General features: G+C 27.3%; 1 protein-coding gene across 2 annotated transcripts in view; it reads right to left on the bottom strand.

Annotated features, from left to right (window-relative positions):
• LOC100192227 (tyrosine-protein kinase ABL1) overlaps positions 1–19,303 on the bottom strand; it is a 42,659-nt gene that overhangs the window by 8,113 nt on the left and 15,243 nt on the right. Inside the window, exons 2-6 of one of the 2 annotated variants that reach the window (XM_065791109.1) lie at positions 13,375–13,480; positions 11,776–11,986; positions 10,089–10,819; positions 8,564–8,826; positions 2,907–3,091 (exon numbers count right to left, since the gene is read on the bottom strand). In XM_065791109.1, the coding sequence (XP_065647181.1) occupies positions 2,907–3,091; positions 8,564–8,826; positions 10,089–10,819; positions 11,776–11,950 (1,354 nt within the window). In that variant the 5' untranslated portion in view covers positions 11,951–11,986; positions 13,375–13,480. The remainder of the gene's footprint in view (positions 1–2,906; positions 3,092–8,563; positions 8,827–10,088; positions 10,820–11,775; positions 11,987–13,374; positions 13,481–19,303) is intronic. The other variant, XM_065791108.1, reaches the window with a different exon arrangement.

The raw sequence follows: 19,303 nt of genomic DNA, 5'->3' as shown, positions 1-19,303 counted from the left end.
TATATATAAAAAAAACAATGACTTTCAAAAATTTTAGAATAAGAAATATTTTTAGAGGTCCCCCGACACCCTTGAATATTTGACCAGTCCCTTATGATTTCAAAAAATAGTTTTTTAAAAGTAGGTCATGTTGGGTCTCAAATTAAGTGATATTTTATAAAAATTTTAAAAATAATCATCATTTTATTAAAAGAAATTCACATTAGATTTTGTGGCAATAAATATGACATTTTTAAAATAAAAATTAAAAAGGTGCATTTTTTGTAGTTTTATATATACATAGCAGTGAAATATAAAATGTTTTTTTTTTTAATTATTATTTTTGAAATTTTTAAAAAATTTTGCTTAATTTGAGACCCAACACGACCTACTTTTTAAAAAACTATATATTTTATAAATATTAGGGATTGGTCAAATATTCAAGAGTATCGGGGAACCTCTAAAAATATTTCTTATCCTAGAATTTTTGAAAGTCATTATTTTTTTGATATATAGAACACAATTAGGTGTCAGACAAAATCAATTTTTTAAATTGTTATTTTGTGATGCACCCTAATATATATATATATATATATGTATATACATATATATATATATATATATATATATATATATATATATATATATATATATATATATATATATATATACACACATATATACAACCCTCGGAAATAGAAAAAATGAGGTCAGCAATGATTGCCGACCTCAGGCTTTCAGAGTTCGGCATCAGGTTAGCAAAAAAAAAATTGATACAAAGGTCTTTAAAATAATTTAAAAATTTCAAAAATAATAATTAAAAAAAAAAAACATTTTATATTTCACTGCTATGTATATATAAAACTACAAAAAATGCACCTTTTGTCATTTTTATTTTAAAAATGTCATATTTATTGCCGCAAAATCTAATGTGAATTTCTTTTAATAAAATGATGATTATTTTTAAAATTTTTAATTTTAAAAATAATCATCATTTTATTAAATTATGATTATTTTTAAAATATCACTTAATTTGAGACCCAACATGACTTACTTTTAAAAAACTATTTTTTGAAATCATAAGGGACTGGTCAAATATTCAAGGGTGTCGGGGGACCTCTAAAAATATTTTTTATTCTAAAATTTTTGAAAGTCATTGTTTTTTTGATATATAGAACACAATTAGGTGTCAGACAAAATCAATTTTTTAAATTATTATTTTGTGATGCACCCTAATATATATATATATATATGTATATACATATATATATATATATATATATATATATATATATATATATATATATATATATATATATATATATATATATATATATATATATATATATATATATATATATATACACACACACACATATATACAACCCTCGGAAATAGAAAAAATGAGGTCAGCAATGATTGCCGACCTCAAGCTTTCAGAGTTCGGCATCAGGTTAGCAAAAAAAAAATTGATACAAAGGTCTTACCATAAAACATAGAAAGGAGGTCGGCAATTTTTCGCTGACCTCAAACACTTTAAAGTTGGCATTGTTAAAAGCCAACCTTAAAGTGTTTGAGGTCAGCGAAAAATTGCCGACCTTGAGGATTGATATATATATATATATATATATACATATATATATATATATATATATATATATATAAATATATATATATATATATATATATACTAGTGATGTACCGATTGCACTTTTTTGGCCGATGCCGATACTGATGCCGATGGATCAGAAAAGGCGGATACCTATGCCGATGAATTAACTAATTATTAAAATCTTGAAAATGCAAAACCATACAACTTTAAATCGTGTAATTTTTTTTATGGAATCAGTACTGGTAAATAAATACTGGACTCAAATTAGAGTTGAACCATTATTTTAAAAGATATTAGAAAAACTCAGTTAAAAAAATAAACATTTTTCAGTTATTTTTACAATGAAAAGAAAACTTTCAAAAAATAAATACAACTTTCAAGGAACGCTTTTTTTTTCAATAAAAAAAAAAATGGTACTATCATAAGTAGTTTACTTAGAATTCTTTATTAATTTAATAGTAATTTAGATATCTAAACAATAATCATGTTGTTTAGGTATCTAAACTATTTTTAGATAATTAAGTTGTTTTTATAATTATTATATTTTGTAATGCTCGATCCCCACCATGTCCCATGGTAGTACCGTGCTAAACTTGTTTCTCGGCGCAGCGGCCTTGTTTGTCAAGATTTGTGTTTTGGAGTTATAAAGTTGAGAGAGTGTTGTAACCATATCTAAAGTAGCCTCCTCGATTGCAGTGGCCTTGGGGATGTGAATTGAAATAATAGAAAAATAACAAATAAAAATATAGAAATATAGTAGGCTATACTTGAACACATATAGATAACAATGCTTAAATAGGTTACTTTTAAGTATAACAATAGAACAACACAAAATAAAATTATTCTAAAAATAACACAAATGGTAGTAAAAGTATAAGTACATTTAGCTGTTAAATTAAAGCTTATAAACATTATCTTAAGAATAAATAATATTGCCTGTAAACAAAGTCAAAATAAAAATTTATCAAAAAATTCTAAGTAATGCATAAAGTTTTGTTTATATATTATTTAATTATTATCATAATGCAGTATGAAAATATTAAAATGCCATTGGTTGGAAAATCGGAAAATGAGGCCGATGCTGATACCGATTGTGCAAAAAGTAGCCGATTAAGCCAATGCCGATTAATCGGTACATCACTAATATATACATACACATTCTTTTGCATTTTTATTGACAAACATACATACAGCCTGCCCAATACCTTATTCAATGTATAAATTGAAGCTCTTGTTTATGACTCTCAAGCATTAAATATAAAAAGCCTTAAATTAAATATTAAAAATATAAAACATCGGTATTAAAATAACTTACCCCACACATCTGACTTGCTGGAAAACTTATTATAAGCCAAAGCTTCAGGGCTTGTCCATTTTATCGGGAATTTGGCTCCTGAATGGGCTTTGTAATAGTCATTCATCATGGAACGAGCAAGTCCAAAATCTGCAACCTTTATTAAATGATTCTCACCAACAAGACAATTTCTTGCAGCCAAGTCTCTGTAACAAAAATTTATTTTTCTTATGAAATTTTATAAACTTGACAAACTTATAGTCATGGTGAGAGAAGCAATAACCTTGACAGACCTATAGTCGCGGTGAGAGAAGCAATAAACTTGACAGACCTATAGTCACGGTGAGAAAAACAATAACCTTGACAGACCTATAGTCACTGTGAGAGAGGGCAATAGAGTTAAATCAAATTTTTATTAATAAGTTTAATCATGGAACTACTTTATTATTATTAGAAATTAATTTAGAAATTAATTTTAATTATGTTAGTAAACAAAATATGTGAGTAAAATCAAAAACCTAATAACAAAGTAAAAACTAATAACAAAGTGAAAACTATTTAAAAAAAAAAAAAAAAAAGTTAATATAATAAAACTTCTTCTATAAAAAATTGAAGAATATTAGATAAAGCTTATCTATAAAAAAGTAAACAAATGTTAGTTTTATTATATTTTTTATATCTTTTAATTACATTATGAAAAAAATTTTCTTCGAAGATTAAATCTTTGAAGAAAGATGTAAAACCTTTTTCTTTATAGATAGAATTTTTTTATAGATAGGATAGAATTCAAAAAACAAATTTATTTTATATTTTTTAATAAAATAATTAAGTTGCTGATCTCCAGGCTTAGATTGACAAAACACTGACTTTGGTGTTAGTAAGCAAGAAAAAAGAAAATTAAAATATATGGTACACATAGAAGTCAAGTATAGCCACCAGAAAGCATAATCATTTCTGTATTGTTAGATCAATGTTTTTCACACAAAAAGTTTAGATGGCTCTATAATAAAATAATCGTGAGGCCATTTGATGCGCAAAACACAATTATCGGGGAATATTTTGCCTATTCACACTCCTTATATTGGATCGCTGCCATTTTATCAAAATGGCCGCCCAAATCACCATTTTTCAAAGTGGATTATTATTTTTCTCCGAAAAGAGGTATAATAATATGTCATTTGTAATATTTTTCAGACTAGGGAATTCAAAAAAAACACTTAGATTACCGTATCTGTCAAGGTGTTCAAGTAATCTAAAAAACATGTTATTTTTCTCCTTTTGTGCGCTATTGCCCCATTTTCTCCTAAATGTATCTTCTCATCAAGTGAGCCGTGCAGCAAGTCATGTAAGTACATACAATACACATGACAGTCGTCACGCCCGCACTAGTATAAAGCAATGGCTACTGCTCCAGAAGCTATCGTATCAAAAACATATGCTACAATAAATTCAAGAAGCACAGTAAATAAAAGAAGCGATCGTGTTGTGAAATGCCTCTTCAATGAAGTTTTCAGCGAACAAGAAAAATTTATTACTCGGCCTAAACTCCAGACTGGAGCACATATTTTGGGTCGAATGCTTCATCTGTGCACCACAAAACCAGGACAGAAGAATCTGTCTCAAGAGGCAGCCAGTAAAACTGTAGCAGCCAAATTCATTGAAGATTGGATTGCAAAAAACATTATCCTTCACTATGTTCACTTTTTTTTTAAATACCACTGGTCATATGTTTACTTTGTAACCAACTATCTTTTCTTATTTGTATATAAAAAATCTTTATGTTGCATGTTTCTGAATGATACACATCTCATCTTTTATATTTCTTATACCATTGTAGAAGAAATATAAAAGATGAGATGTGTTTTTTACTTTGTTATGTAGAAAAAGATAACCTTTATTCATTCATGTCTTTTTTAAAAAAACTCATGTAAAATTAAGAATTAAAAAAAAAATCCTGCATAAATTTTTTTGGAGCCACCAAGCACCTACCATGATAGTGGTATGTGATAATGTGCATTATAGTGGTATGTGATGATGTACCATGATAGTGGTATGTGATTATGTACCATGATAATGGTATGTAATGATGTACCATGATAGTGGTATGTGATGGTGTACCAGTTATGTTGACTGATAGTGCTTTTGTACAGTATACAACAAATTGAACTTAGTTGTTTCTATATTTTTCTATTTTTTATTAGCTTATAAAAGAAAAACTACACAAAAAAAAATCTGTGTTTCAGGTTTTGATAACTAAAGCAACCCTTACTAAAAACCTTAAACATGATGATTGGAAAATGATTTAGTTTAATAAACCAGTCATCTATATAATAATACTGAACTTAATAGTAGTAGAATTGCCCTTTCGAGCCTGTTTGACACAGAACTCTCGGCAGCCATTGCAACCAAGGTAATAGTGAGAAACAGTTGCAGCAGTTTTGTTTTATAAGAAAACATGAACGAAAGTGCATGCAAATATCTAATGTACGTAAACTTCAAATTATGTTATGTTAAAACATACTGAAACATATATATCAAGTTTTACAGTTTTACTTTCAGTTAAAAACTGCATTGCATCAACCTCTTCTTAATTTTTTATCTACAGCATTAATTTTCGTTAAAATTTTTTTAAATATAGTTTTAAAATTTCAATCATCAACGTGCTGGCATGGCCAAGTGGTTAGCGTGCTGAGCTTCAGAACAAAAAAGTAGTGGTTCAAGTCCAACCATCGGCGACCTCTTTTTCTTTAATTTCTTTAGATTTTTAAAATACAAAATACTTGTGAAGTTTTATAAAGATTATATACAAACATATCTAACGATATTATACACTTTGACAAACAAAAAGATTTTTAAAAAAGCTAAAAATTCTAAAAACATTAAAAAACGAGGGGACATTTGTTGTGTATGTGTCATGATTGAAATACTTATGTTATTTTAGTTTTACATTTCAAGTTTTTTTACAACTAAGTCGAGTTTATGCAAGAAAAATGAGTATACAACATGTTTACATATAGAATATAAAACCTACAGAACTGTAAAGTTGTTTTGTTTTTATATTCTAAAATAAAGCAAGCTGATGATTCAAACTTGCCACGCGGCAACCTCAACTCTTTTAAAACAGTAAGGGGATTTAAAAAGTATGTTTTATATAAGAACATAATTGAAATTTCTAATTTCATACTTAAATTAAACCATTTTATTAAATTAAATACTTTTAAAAATATTTAAAAGTTAAAGTTATTCAATATTGATACAATAAGGAAATTTAGTGTTTTACAGCTATTTTACCATGTCCCCGTTAAACATTCTTAACCGAGTGCGCAACAACAACAGAATTTAGATAACCATCAAAATAGTATTATACTCCATTATTCTTTGGCTTTATATACCTTTTGGCTGATCACTAATCTAAAATTTTAAATAAGGGATCCTCCATAAATTACGCAACGTTAAATTTCACTAATGAACAAAACAAAAAAGATCAAAATTTTCCCTCGCAGAGTCGTATGTTAAATAAAAAATCAAAATAGCTCATCAAGTTTAATGAAAATCACTACCTAAAAGAACTGAGGATCTCCTTCTCCTTTTTTAAAAATAAATTTAGTGTTGGGTAATTAATGGACGATCCCTTAGCATTTTATAGTCTATAGTTTTTAATGGTCTATAATCTTCTTAGTTCTGCTATTTGTATAGCGTTGTATACAAACGTCTGTAAAAGTAAACGTTTTTAATTGAGTTTGCAGGCAGTATATGGAACAACCGTGTATAACAAATGTAAAAAATGAGAAAACTTTTGAACAATCGTGTATAATAAATCTAAAAAAATTGAGAAAACTTTTGAATTTTATTTTAACAACTAGAAAATTTTTTGCTATACAATTATTCTTTATAAATATTGCTATAAGCAATAATTATAGCAATTATAATTGTTATAGATATATAATATAATAAAAATTTTTCTATAAATATTGCTATAACAACAGCAAGATTGAAAAATATTCAAAATTTATTAGGGAAGGTCTTTAATCCTCTAAAACAACACTGATGACAGCGCACTAAACCACCGAGCTATCAATGATATGCCTTTAGGAGAAAAATAAACCTAATTATAAATCTCTTATAAGCTCAAGGTATGTTGAAAGGGTACGCATGTTAATTTTTTTGGTCTTAAAGCAATTTCTTAAAATGAGTTATTTTACATAAAAAAATTATAGTAAACAAATAATAGGTATAGAAATGATCGGTGTGGAATAGTTAAGTATAGAAAAGGTAGGTTTGGTAAAGACCCGTATTTTATGGGTCCGGAAAGCTAGGATATATATATAAGGAAAAAGTATAGAAAAAGGCAGTGTGGAATAGACTTACAAAGACCCGTATTTTTACGGGTCAGATCAGCTAGTTATATATAATTGGCATATTTTTATCAAAACAGCTATGACAAAAAATCAATTCTATTAATTTTAATAAAAATTATTAATTTATATAATTTTTTACATTAAACAATAAGTTTATAGAAAAATGAAAAAATTAAAAAATAGATTTTTTAATTAAAAGAAAAAAGATTTCTTAACAATTTTTTTTACTTTGTAAGAAAAGGAAATAAGAACATAAGAACATAACTAACATAAGAACTTAAGAACATAACATACATAGAAACATAAGAACATAATATAAGAACATAAGAACATAACATACATAACATACATAAGAACATAACATACATAAGTTTATAAGAGCATAACATACATAAGAACATAAGAACATAACATACAAAAGAACATAACATACATAAGAATATAAGAACATAACATACATAAGTTTATAAGAACATAACATACATAAGTTTATAAGAACATAACATACATAAGTTTATAAGAGCATAACATACATAAGAATATAAGAACATAACATACATAAGAACCAATATTATTACTTTTTATACCTTTTAATCTTTGCTTCTATATTTACAAAAAATTCTGTGAAATATTTTTTATAATACTTTAAAGTTCTTAAGTAATGATTGCTTATTATTTTTTATACTCTGAAATAAACCGAAATTTTATTAGGTGGAAATCTATTTTGAGAGCATTTTTTAAACAGATTTTCTCCTGTAATTAATGAAGTTTTTTAGATTATCAGAGATTGATGGTTGTTTTATAAATTTAATACTTGTTCACTAAAGTTCTGGATTCTGGTGCATGTTTATTTAGCAGTGAATAATATTTTTAAAAGTACATTCTTGGACACAATCATTGAAGTTTTACGTAAATTATTTTTGTTTCATGAAAAAGTTATTAAAAACACTAATAACTAATATTTTATTATATAACTATTCTATTTCATCAGAAGTCATTAAAAAACTTATTATTTTTTCATCGTTTGGAAACTTTATGTTTGATGGTAAAGTCTGGTTTATTAAGACACAGTCTGTTGGTGGCCTCAGAAACAATAAAAATAATAAACAATAAAACAATACACTTTATTTATTGGCAATTTATCTTCAAACAAAACCTGCAAATATTTTAGAAAACAATGTAAACTATGAAAAGTAGTATCACTTCTTTGAATGAATGTTTTGACTATACCACTTTAGAATTTTTTTTTTTACTTCAAGTTTACAATAAACAAAATTAATAAAAACACTATTTTTAAAACATGAAAAAGAAAAATTATACCTATGAATAAAACCTTTTGATTCTAAATAACTCATTGCAGCTGCTACTTGTGATGCCATATAAAGAAGTGTAGTAGCAGGGAGGTCAGCTTTGTCAGACTGGCGCAAGTATTCTAAAAGATTGCCAAGTGGCATGTATTCAGTTATAATATAAATTGGTGACTCATGCGTACAAACACCAATTAATCTAACAAGATTTGGATGTTTTATTTGCTTCATCATATCTGCTTCTTTAAGAAATTCTTCAACATCAGTTTGATCTTCCTAAAACACAAATTTATGTTCAACCTCTTTTATTTTACTAAATGTGTATGTAAAATTTTATTTGCTATATAAATATTATTTTTACTAATCTGTGTTCTAACAGATATTTTTACATTAAATTGTTTAATTGTGTATATGCATGAGCTCATCATAATGCCTTTGAGAACAATTTTTAGCGTTGCAAAATAGTGGCAATTCATAAAACATTGTTTATTATTTTAATTGTCAATAAATGCTATATGCATTTTTTTTCTTAAAAATTAATGAAAAAGTGAAACTATAATATGTTTTTTTTAGCAAATTCCATAGTTTTTTACAATTTTGAAACTTAAGCGAACATGAAACTTATATCATACATATGCAAACTTCATATTATGTAATGTTCAAACATATTTAAACATATATCAAGTTTTACAGTTTGACTTTCACTTAAAAACTGTGTTGTGTGAACCTCTTCTCCATTTTTAATCTGCAGTATTTATATCTGTTAAAAACAATTTTTATATAGTTTTAAAATTTTAATGACCAACATGTCAGCATGGCCAAGTGGTTAGCGCACTGAGCTTCTGAACATAAAAGCCGTGGTTCAAGTCCTACTTAAAAAATTAGCAAAATTAACAAATTAGAAAAATTAGACAAATACAGCAAGATTAAAAAATTTCAATCTTGCTGTATTTGTCTTTAATCTTCCAAAACGACACTGATGACAGCGCACTAAACCACTGAGCTATCAATGATATGAGGTTAAGAGAAAAACAAATACTGAAAGGGTTTGGATGTTAATTTTTTTGGTCTTAAAACAATTTTTTTAAATGAGTTATTTTACATAAAAATATTATAGTAAACAAATAATAGGTATAGAAATGATCGGTGTGGAATAAATAAGTAAAAGAAGATTTAAGAAAAGGTAGATTTAATAAAGCTAGGATATATATAAAATAAGTATATGTATAAATATACACACACACACACACACAAACACACACAAACACACACACACACACACACACATATATATATATATACATTATGTTATTGTATTCTACAAATAGAGTGCTCAATGTTTTTAAAGAACAGAGCAATAATAAATTAATAAAAATACTTATCTAATTTTTTTCAACAATTTGTTTTGCCATCAGGAACATACTTCCTGATGAGCCTTAAATAAGTTTTTTTACTAATTTTTATATATATATGTATTTATATATATTTACCTAGCATTACATTACATTCAAAAAATAATAATATAGAAAAATTAAAACCTTCAAAGTTTTAACAGCTACAGTCACTCCATACTTTTTGTATTCTGCCTTATAAACTTCTCCATACTGTCCCCCGCCTAACTTTTGTCCCATAAATATATCCATTCGTGGTATTTCCCATTCATCATCTTTTGGCGAAAAACCATATACTGCTGGTTTATCAACTTTTAATGCAGCATATCGTAAATTAGTAACAAGACCTCCAGCTTCACGAGAATGGTATGTTACTAATTCTTCAAGCGTTTTAAACTTAGCTTCTTCTCTAACATAAACAGTGTCATTTTCAAAATAAACTCTATAGTGATACACCCTCCCATCATATCTTAATGAAAGAGAATGTTGACCCGGAGCACTTTCACTTTCTCGCACCAAAAAACTACCATTTATACCACTGTTCAACAAATATTCAGCACGATTCCTTGAAATTCTTCCATGATACCAATCATATTTATGCATACTAATAAAAGGAACAACATATGAGAAGGGAAGCCATCCTGTTTTACCATTTTTATTTTGTCCTTCACACCAAACTTTTTGTTCATCATATTTTAGTATATGAACCAGTTCACCTTTAGAAACAGAAAGTTGATTTTCAATATCACCACAGTCAAAGTCATATTGTACAAAAAAAATTTTGTCCTGATCAATACCACTAAAGTTTAAAATTTCTTTTTGGCTGCTTTTATCACCATCTGGAGGAGGGAGTGGAAGAGGGCGGCTTCTCATGAAATCTAAAATTGAATGATTTTTAAAAATTAATTTATCTAATACATAAAGACTTTATTTTAAAGTTTATAAAATTATAAAATAATGCAATGTGTGAATCCCAAAAAATTGAATTCTCCCAAAACTAACACTAACAAAATGAGCTCTGTGTTATTTTGATAAATTGTAATTTCAAATTAAACTGAAACTTTTTAACAAATAATTAAAAGAATCAAAATAATTACTTTTTATGTTTTGCTGATAAAAATGGAAAACAAAGGTGTTTGATCTTCATTGTTTCATTTTTATAATAGAAAATAAACAATATTACATGAAAAATCATTTATCATTTTATTAAAGTCAAAAATTCATAAAACAAAAATAGTCACTTATTCTGTAAACAGAAGTTTATCATTTAATACACCGAGTCACTGAAGTAAGCTATGCCATTTACTGGAAAATTGCAAGAGCTAAATATCCATATTCAAATGGTAAATTTGTAAAACATTTCAAAACAAAGAATTTCTGACATCAATTCAAATGGAGATTTTGAGATTGATTAGCAGTACTGTGAGGGTTTTAATTTGGTTTAAATCTACATACATTAATGAATATCCAAAACTGGATTATTAAGATTTTAGTTTGAGGTTTTTTCATTTTAAAAAGCCCACTCCTTATTCTTATTATACATTAAATTTAAACATAATAGACATAAAACTATTATCAAGAGATCTGTCAAATACAAATTATAATAATAAATAAAAATTTTAATCATAACTGCTCAAAAATATAATAAAAAACTATTGTACATATAAATTTTTTTTTTTACAATATATACTTTTTCAAGCAAATTTTTTTTTTCAAAAATAAATTTGCTTCACTGTAACATCATACCATTCACTACTATAAGTTGAAATTTTAAACAACTACAATAGACTACATAATTTGACACAAATGGTTTTTTCAATTTTTATGTCCTTACCATTAATTTTCACAGATTCGTCATTCTCAATTTTTTCAGGAGGTCTTAAATCCCATGGCAGAGTAAACTTGTCTGTTGGCTCTTGGTTAGTCCCGGGTGTGTTAGCTCGCTTATGATTTGCTTTACCATCTTTATGCTTGCGACTCCCGTCATCTTTAACCTGCGTTTGTCCCATACCCTAACATCACTTCTTTTTTTGTACAAAATAACACTAAAAGTAAAAACAGAAGTTTTATATATGTACGTAGTTTGTTAGATAAGAGTTTACGATAATAAATTTTTTTTCCAATATTTTTTATAAAATTATTTTTGAAATTTTAAAGCTTAATTTTTTGATAGTTAGGGACCCGTTTAATGCTTTTAAAAGTGTCTTAAAGGACCCTTAAATATTTTTTTTTGTCAAGTTTAATCTTCACAGTGTTCCTGGTAGTACAACACATAACTTGTTTCTCCCCACAACAAGCTTGTCTGTTAAGTTTGTTTGCTTCAAAAATATCTGATGAAGTATGTCTAAGAACAAACAAGATAAAGGGATCATGGTGGTGAAATGCAGAAGTTAATGCAATTGTAAAAGAAAAAAGAAATTTTATTTTTATTTTTTTAAAGATAATTCTGAGAATAAAGCAGACAGGCTGTTATTTCATTTGAGAAAGGGCAAGACAAAACAAGATGTATACAGAGCTCAAATGTATGAGCAATTTATTTGACGAAATGCCAAATTTAAGAAACAAAAGAAATGTAGTGTTTTGAGGTAAAACGAATGACTAGAAAAAAATAGAGATGTTGAAGGGATGGAAAATTTAGTTGGAATAAAAAAAGATTTACTTGCAGTGAATAAGGTTAAAGAACCAGCAGAAATGATTTTTTTTTTTTTTGAGTTAAATATATTATTTGAAAAATTGGTTAATAAAAGCCAATTTTTCAAAGCCATAATTATAAAACATAAACCTGATTTGTGTAAAATAGTCAAAAAAATATCAAAATTTTAAAAAAAAGTTTCATTGTAACATTGTTGTATTATGAATACTTGATTTAACACCAATTTTAAATGTCACAATTTTTAATTTTTTAATTACATTTTTTCCAGTGCATTATGAGATTATAGATAAAATAAAAGCTTTAACAATTTTTAATTAAAGTTTAATTTAAAAATCTTAATCCAGGACTTCCAAAAGCATTTCTATAAAAAGCTTAACTCCTCTTTTTTTATTGTCTAAATGTTGTGGTCCATGAAAATAAAAATTGTAAATGTGGCTAAATCTAAAAAAAAGATTGAGTACAGCAAAAATGCTGCAGTGATTGTCTTAACTAAGGATACATCAGCTCTACTTAAAAAAATACTGCAGAGATTGGCTTAACTAAGGATACATTAGTTCTGCTGGTTCTTTAACCTTATTTACTGCAAACAAACATTTTTTATTTCTAAGTTCTAGAAAAAAACAAAAACTAAAACTTCTTTATCTCTACAGCATCCCTTTCTTCCTAATCAGTTGCTTTACAACTTTAAACACTACATTTCTTTCGTTTTTTAAATTTATTAGAAGGCAGGTCTAACAAAATGTTAGACCTGCCTTTACACATATATACATACATACATACATCAGACTTGGACAGGAATGGCGTGTGATCGCACTCTGTAACTGACAACGCAATTTTTTTTTTTTCTTTACAACTTGACCATGGCTATTTTGATATTGTAACAAATCTAATGCAATAAAAAAAGTGTTATGTTATGAATAACTTTGAATCATTGATCTTTTCTAAAGTTTTTATTCTACGCCAAGGCTTTAAATAAAACCATAAAATTAATTATAATGATTGTTTACATAAACGCATATGTAAATTAATAAAAAATGTTATATAATTTTTTTTTTGAAGGCATGTATTTTTTATGATAAATTTAAACATTTGAAACTATTTTTCTATGTCTTCCTAAAAATCATTTAAATCATTATTTTTAGAAAGAATACTTTTTGAGTTACTTTAATTTACGAATAAGTTCAAAACCTTTTGTGACAACTAACTTTTACACATTTTGTGTGAATTATACAAGAATATAAAATAACTTTATTTACTTATATGAACATGTATTTTGTCGATTAATGGAAAAGTTTTGAAGCGTTCAAAACTTTTCATCACAAATCACATTTGCAGCATTTTTGCTGTACTCAATCTTTTTTTTAGATTTAGCCACATTTACAATTTTTATTTTCATGAAAAAAGAGGAGTTAAGCTTTTTATAAAAATGCTTTTGGAAGTCCTGGATTAATTTTGTAATGTTCATGCAATTAATTTTTATAATTAAGCTTACAATTTTTTTAAAACCTTTTAAACAAACATTTTATCTTTTGAAAAAGTATATATAATTTTTCAATTTACGATAGGAATGAATGAGTTTAAATCTTTTATAATAAATTTAAAATTCATTACATGAAGCGCTTATTAATAATGTTGTAATGCTCAAACTAAAATTAAATTGCTTGTTGGCAGTTTATTTAATTTAAATCGCAGGCGCATATTATTTATTTTTTCCTATTTTTACGAACAAAAAAGTTGAAAACATTCTTTTTAACTAATTTACTAATTAGAGCATGAAATTCTTAAAAAATACTATTTTAAAAAGACTACATTTTTTTAAACATTTTTTTTTCTTTTCTACAACCTTTTTGAAAAAATAAATGTTTATACAATTTAAAAATATTATATACAACACTTTTTAATAAATTTGATAAAATTTGTTTATTTATTAAACAATCATTAGTAGTAATTTGTTTTGTTAATTTAAAAGCATTTTGTGTAACTTTAATAAAACGTTTAAAAAGATAAGTTATTTTCATAAGTGTAGTAGGTACTATTATCAATTGTATAAGTTATTACAAGGCATATTATTAATTGCATATTATTAAATGTATAATATTTATTATTTTATTTTGCTTTGTGAATTGTACATTCCTGTTAGGAAGTCATTATTTGCACAAGCATACAAATAATACGGGGAGGGTGTGTGTGACACCCCCCATTAATGATTTTTTGTTCATTTAATCGGCAAATTTGACCCTTTTCGACAATTCAGTCAGCAAATGTAGACCCTTCAGACAAGTTAGTTGGTAAATTTAGACAGTCAGTCTACAAACGCGTTGGCTCTGCAATCCGTACATAAATCGACTGATTTAGATGTAGTAGCATCATTTTTATGAGGATTTACATGTTGTTCAATTGTTAAAAAAAAATTGCTGCTAAATTTTTAACCATTAGACTCAAAACATTAAAAATAATACTTCGAACTTATTCAAGAAATAAAAGCAAGTCTCCAACTTGGTTAAAAAGTGCCTTTTTGTTAAAAGGCTTTAAAATTTTACAGATTTTGATTCATGCCTACTTTTAATTGAAAAATTTTAAATCTACCTTTTAATGCTAATACTAATTTTAATACTAATACTTCTACTCTTTTATTTTAGTTTTCCTACTGGTTAAATATGATTTTAATTTTGTAAATTTTCATGATTTGAAGTTTGCTTTATTCGACATAATAGATGCCTTAAAAACCTTAAACATTTAAAGGATCCCTAATATCATCAGTATTTCAAATTTAGGTCATGCCTGGTCTCAAATAAAATAAAATTATACAAAAATTTCAAGTATACTAGTCATTTATATATATATATATATATATATATATATATATATATATATATATATATATATATATATATATATATATATATATATATATATATATATATATATATATATATATATATATATATATATATACAGTATTGGACAAAACGAGTGCAAGCAAATAATGTTAATTTAGTTTCTTTATATAAAAGTGCTGCATTTTTTTAATTTAGAGAAATAACTATGTAACTGTTTAGAGACATAGTTCTTCAAGTTTTATTCATCACAAAGTTCATTATTTGTACACGAAAATTAATAAATTAATCAAAAGTATTAAAAAAAATTGATTTCCTTCTGGACAAAACAAGTGCAACTCGACAAAATGTTGACCAAGCTGTATTTCGCTATCAATATTTTGTGGCGAATCCTTTGTTGTCGATCACAGCCTTGCATCTTCGAGGCATAGATTCGATCAGGTGATCAATGAAACTTTGTATAATTGCTTCCCAGGCCTGTTGAATTTGTTCAAACAGTTGATCCTTATTATGAACACCTTCACGATTAATTCTGTGGCTGACGATCTCCCACAGGTTCTCGATAGGGTTGAGATCCGGAGATTGAGGCGGTCAATCTATCATCGATAGGTGGTTGTCTTGAAACCACTGCTTGACTACTTTTGCAGTGTGTTTCGGATCGTTGTCTTGTTGAACCCATTTTATTGGGATATTCCACTCAGCATGAGGTAACATCTATCAGGATATTTTTATACATGAAACGGTCCATTATTCCATCGTTTCGATGTATTGGACCTAGACCGTTAGCAGAAAAACACCCCCAGACCATTACATTGCCTCCACCATGCTTCACGGTCTTATAGCAGTAACGTAAATCGAGGCATTTTCCGGTCGACGTACACGGCAAATGTCATCGCTCCCAATGATGTTGAACTTCGATTCATCACTGAACAGGATAGTTCGTCATTTCTGCACATTCCAGTCAATATGAGATGTAGCAAACAGGAGTCTTTTCTTCTGTTTTTTTAGTGAAACCAGCGGTTTCTTTGCAGGGCATTGAGAAAACAATCCAGCTTCAACAGCACGTCGTCTGATTGTTCGGTCCGATACAGGCAGCTCTAATTGCTTTTGTATCTCGACTGATGATATTCAGGGATCCTTCTTAACGGATCTGACGATCATAGAATCCTTTCTAGAAGTGGCGGAACGCGGTCTTTTACCTTTGTTATCTGCTGCCAACTTCCCCGTAGAACGATATTTGGAACATAGTCTTGATACGGTCCATTTTTTCACGCAATATTTATCACAAATACTTTTTTGTGACATTCCACTTACGTAATCGCCAATAATTTTAATTCTTAGTTTCAATCCAAGACTGTCGGGAGCCATTTTTGCACTTGAAGTCATAAAAATAAATAATCACGCTTCTCAAGGCTTACCGTGTTACATTTACCTTGTGATGATACAATAATGCTCTGTGGAACACAACGTCTTGGTTGGATGTGGACTGTATTGATGTAATGAAACACTTGTTGTATTTCACTTCTTGTATTGATGCTCTTCGATAAAACACTTTGATAAAACTCACTTCGATAAACTGTCTTGATAATACTGACTGATTGACTTTCATATACTGACTGAATTACATGTCGATTTACATGTCTCTTATATAATAAAATGAATCTTTGTGAACCTGTTCTGGAAGATTCTAGATGCTTCTTTTTGATACTTCTGGAAGCTTCTGGATGCGTCTGGATGCTTCTGAATGTTTCTGGATATTTCTGGATGCTACTGGATGCTTTCAGATGCTTTTTCTGGAAACTTCTGGAAGCTTCTGCATACTTCTGGAAACTTCTGGAAACTTTTGGATACTTCCTTTAATTATTAAAAAACTTCTGTGACATTAACACGGACCAGACTTAAAAAAATGAAACAAACCAAAAAAGTTGCACTTGTTTTGTCCGCTGCAAAATGGCACTTGTCAACGAAATTCTGCCTGTGTGCTGTAACCTGTCAACTGATTGCTCATGCCATGGCATGCTATGACTCCAGACTTCTGAACTGTTTGCTGTTGTAGTATAGTTTGTTTCGTTTTTAAGACATGTAAAATTAGGAACACTTTTTAGCATTGTTCGATGTTGGTTGCAAATGTTTTGTCAAATACTGTATATATATATATATATATATATATATATATATATATATATATATATATATATATATATATATATATATATATATATATATATATATATATGTATATATATATGTATATATATACATATATATATATAAAATAATAATATATATGTACAGTGAGCAAAAAAATTAATCATGTAGCCAATAGAAATTAATAAAAATGCATTTTTCTCAAAAAGTATAAACTTTTTTGAAAAACTAATTTCACCAAAAGATAGCGCTTAAAAAATACATTAAAAATCATATGTTTGAAAATAAAAAATTTGAATTTGTTATACTTAAAAAAATAAAGAACTAATTTTATTGAAAATTCCTGACAAAAAAATTAAACATGCAACAAGAAAATTCAAATGGTAAGTATCAAAAATTATATTATATTTAATTATATTATTTATTTATATTAATTTAAACTATATATTTATATTAATAAACTTTCCAGCAATGACCAGCATTGAAAATATAAAACCTAAAAGAAGCTACACATCTCATTCGATCGGACTTTGTGCACGAGTAATTGCGTTATGGCAAGATGGCCAAAGCCAAAGATCAATAGCTAAAACGCTACGTATATTGCCTGCAACTGTTCAATCCATCGAGGAAAAGTTTAAAAAAGTTGGATACCTCGAAAATCAACCTGGAAGAGGACGCAAAGGAAAGACTACGGCGCGTCAAGATCGATCTTTGATCAAAAGATTTGAAATTAATCCAAGATCTTTAACAACAGCAGCAGTAAAAGAGTTGGAGGAGTATTTTGGATTGTCTCTCACACCGCAAACAATTAGAAATCGCTTGCATGAAGCGAATTTACATGGACGAACACCACGCAACAAGCCGTATATAAGCCTAATCAATAGAAAGAAGCGGCTCGAATGGGCAAAAAAGTACGTGGATAAGCCACAAGAGTTCTGGGACTCAGTCATTTGGTCTGACGAGTCGAAATTCAATTTATTTGGCTCTGATGGAGCTGTAAAGATATGGAGGAAGCCAGGAGAAGAGCTTCAATTGAAGTGTTTGAATGCCACAGTTAAACACGGTGGCGGTAATATTATGGTCTGGGGATGTATGGCAGCGAGCGGAGTCGGGAAATTGGCATTTATTGATCAGAGAATGGATCAATATTTATATAAATCAATTCTGCAAGATAATTTAAGTTCATCTGCAGAAATTGTCGGGTTGAAAGATAATTTTATCTTTCAACACGACAATGATCCTAAGCATACGGCTCGTTCGGTCGTCGAATATTTAAAAGTTTCAGGGTTCAAAATGCTCGAATGGGTTACTCAATCACCAGACTTAAACCAATTGATCGTTAAAAATGATTAAAAATTTATTCATTTTTAACAATTAAATTTTTTTTTGAATTTTTTTTTGAATTTCATTAAATTAAAAAAAAAATTAAATATAAAAGTTTAATTATGCAAACACTTTTGTTAATTATTCTTAAAGCAAAAAACTTTTTAAATACTTCTACACAATATTTTAATCATGCAAACTTAAAAAAATACTCAACTAAAACAATACAAGTATATTTAATAATTTGAATCGTATCTGTTTATAATAAACATTCGTTAAAAATTGTTCATTAAAAATTAAGTTCCTTAACTTATAAACAAACTCAAAAGTATTTCATTCTACGTGTAATTACAAAACTCTTTTTTTTTGTTTGCAATTTAATTTAGAGTAATAAAATTAAA

Source organism: Hydra vulgaris, chromosome 02, assembly GCF_038396675.1.
Source record: "Hydra vulgaris chromosome 02, alternate assembly HydraT2T_AEP".
Lineage (NCBI taxonomy): Eukaryota > Metazoa > Cnidaria > Hydrozoa > Anthoathecata > Hydridae > Hydra > Hydra vulgaris.
Note: the sequence above shows the minus strand (reverse complement) of the source record. Positions and strands in the feature narration are given on the sequence as shown.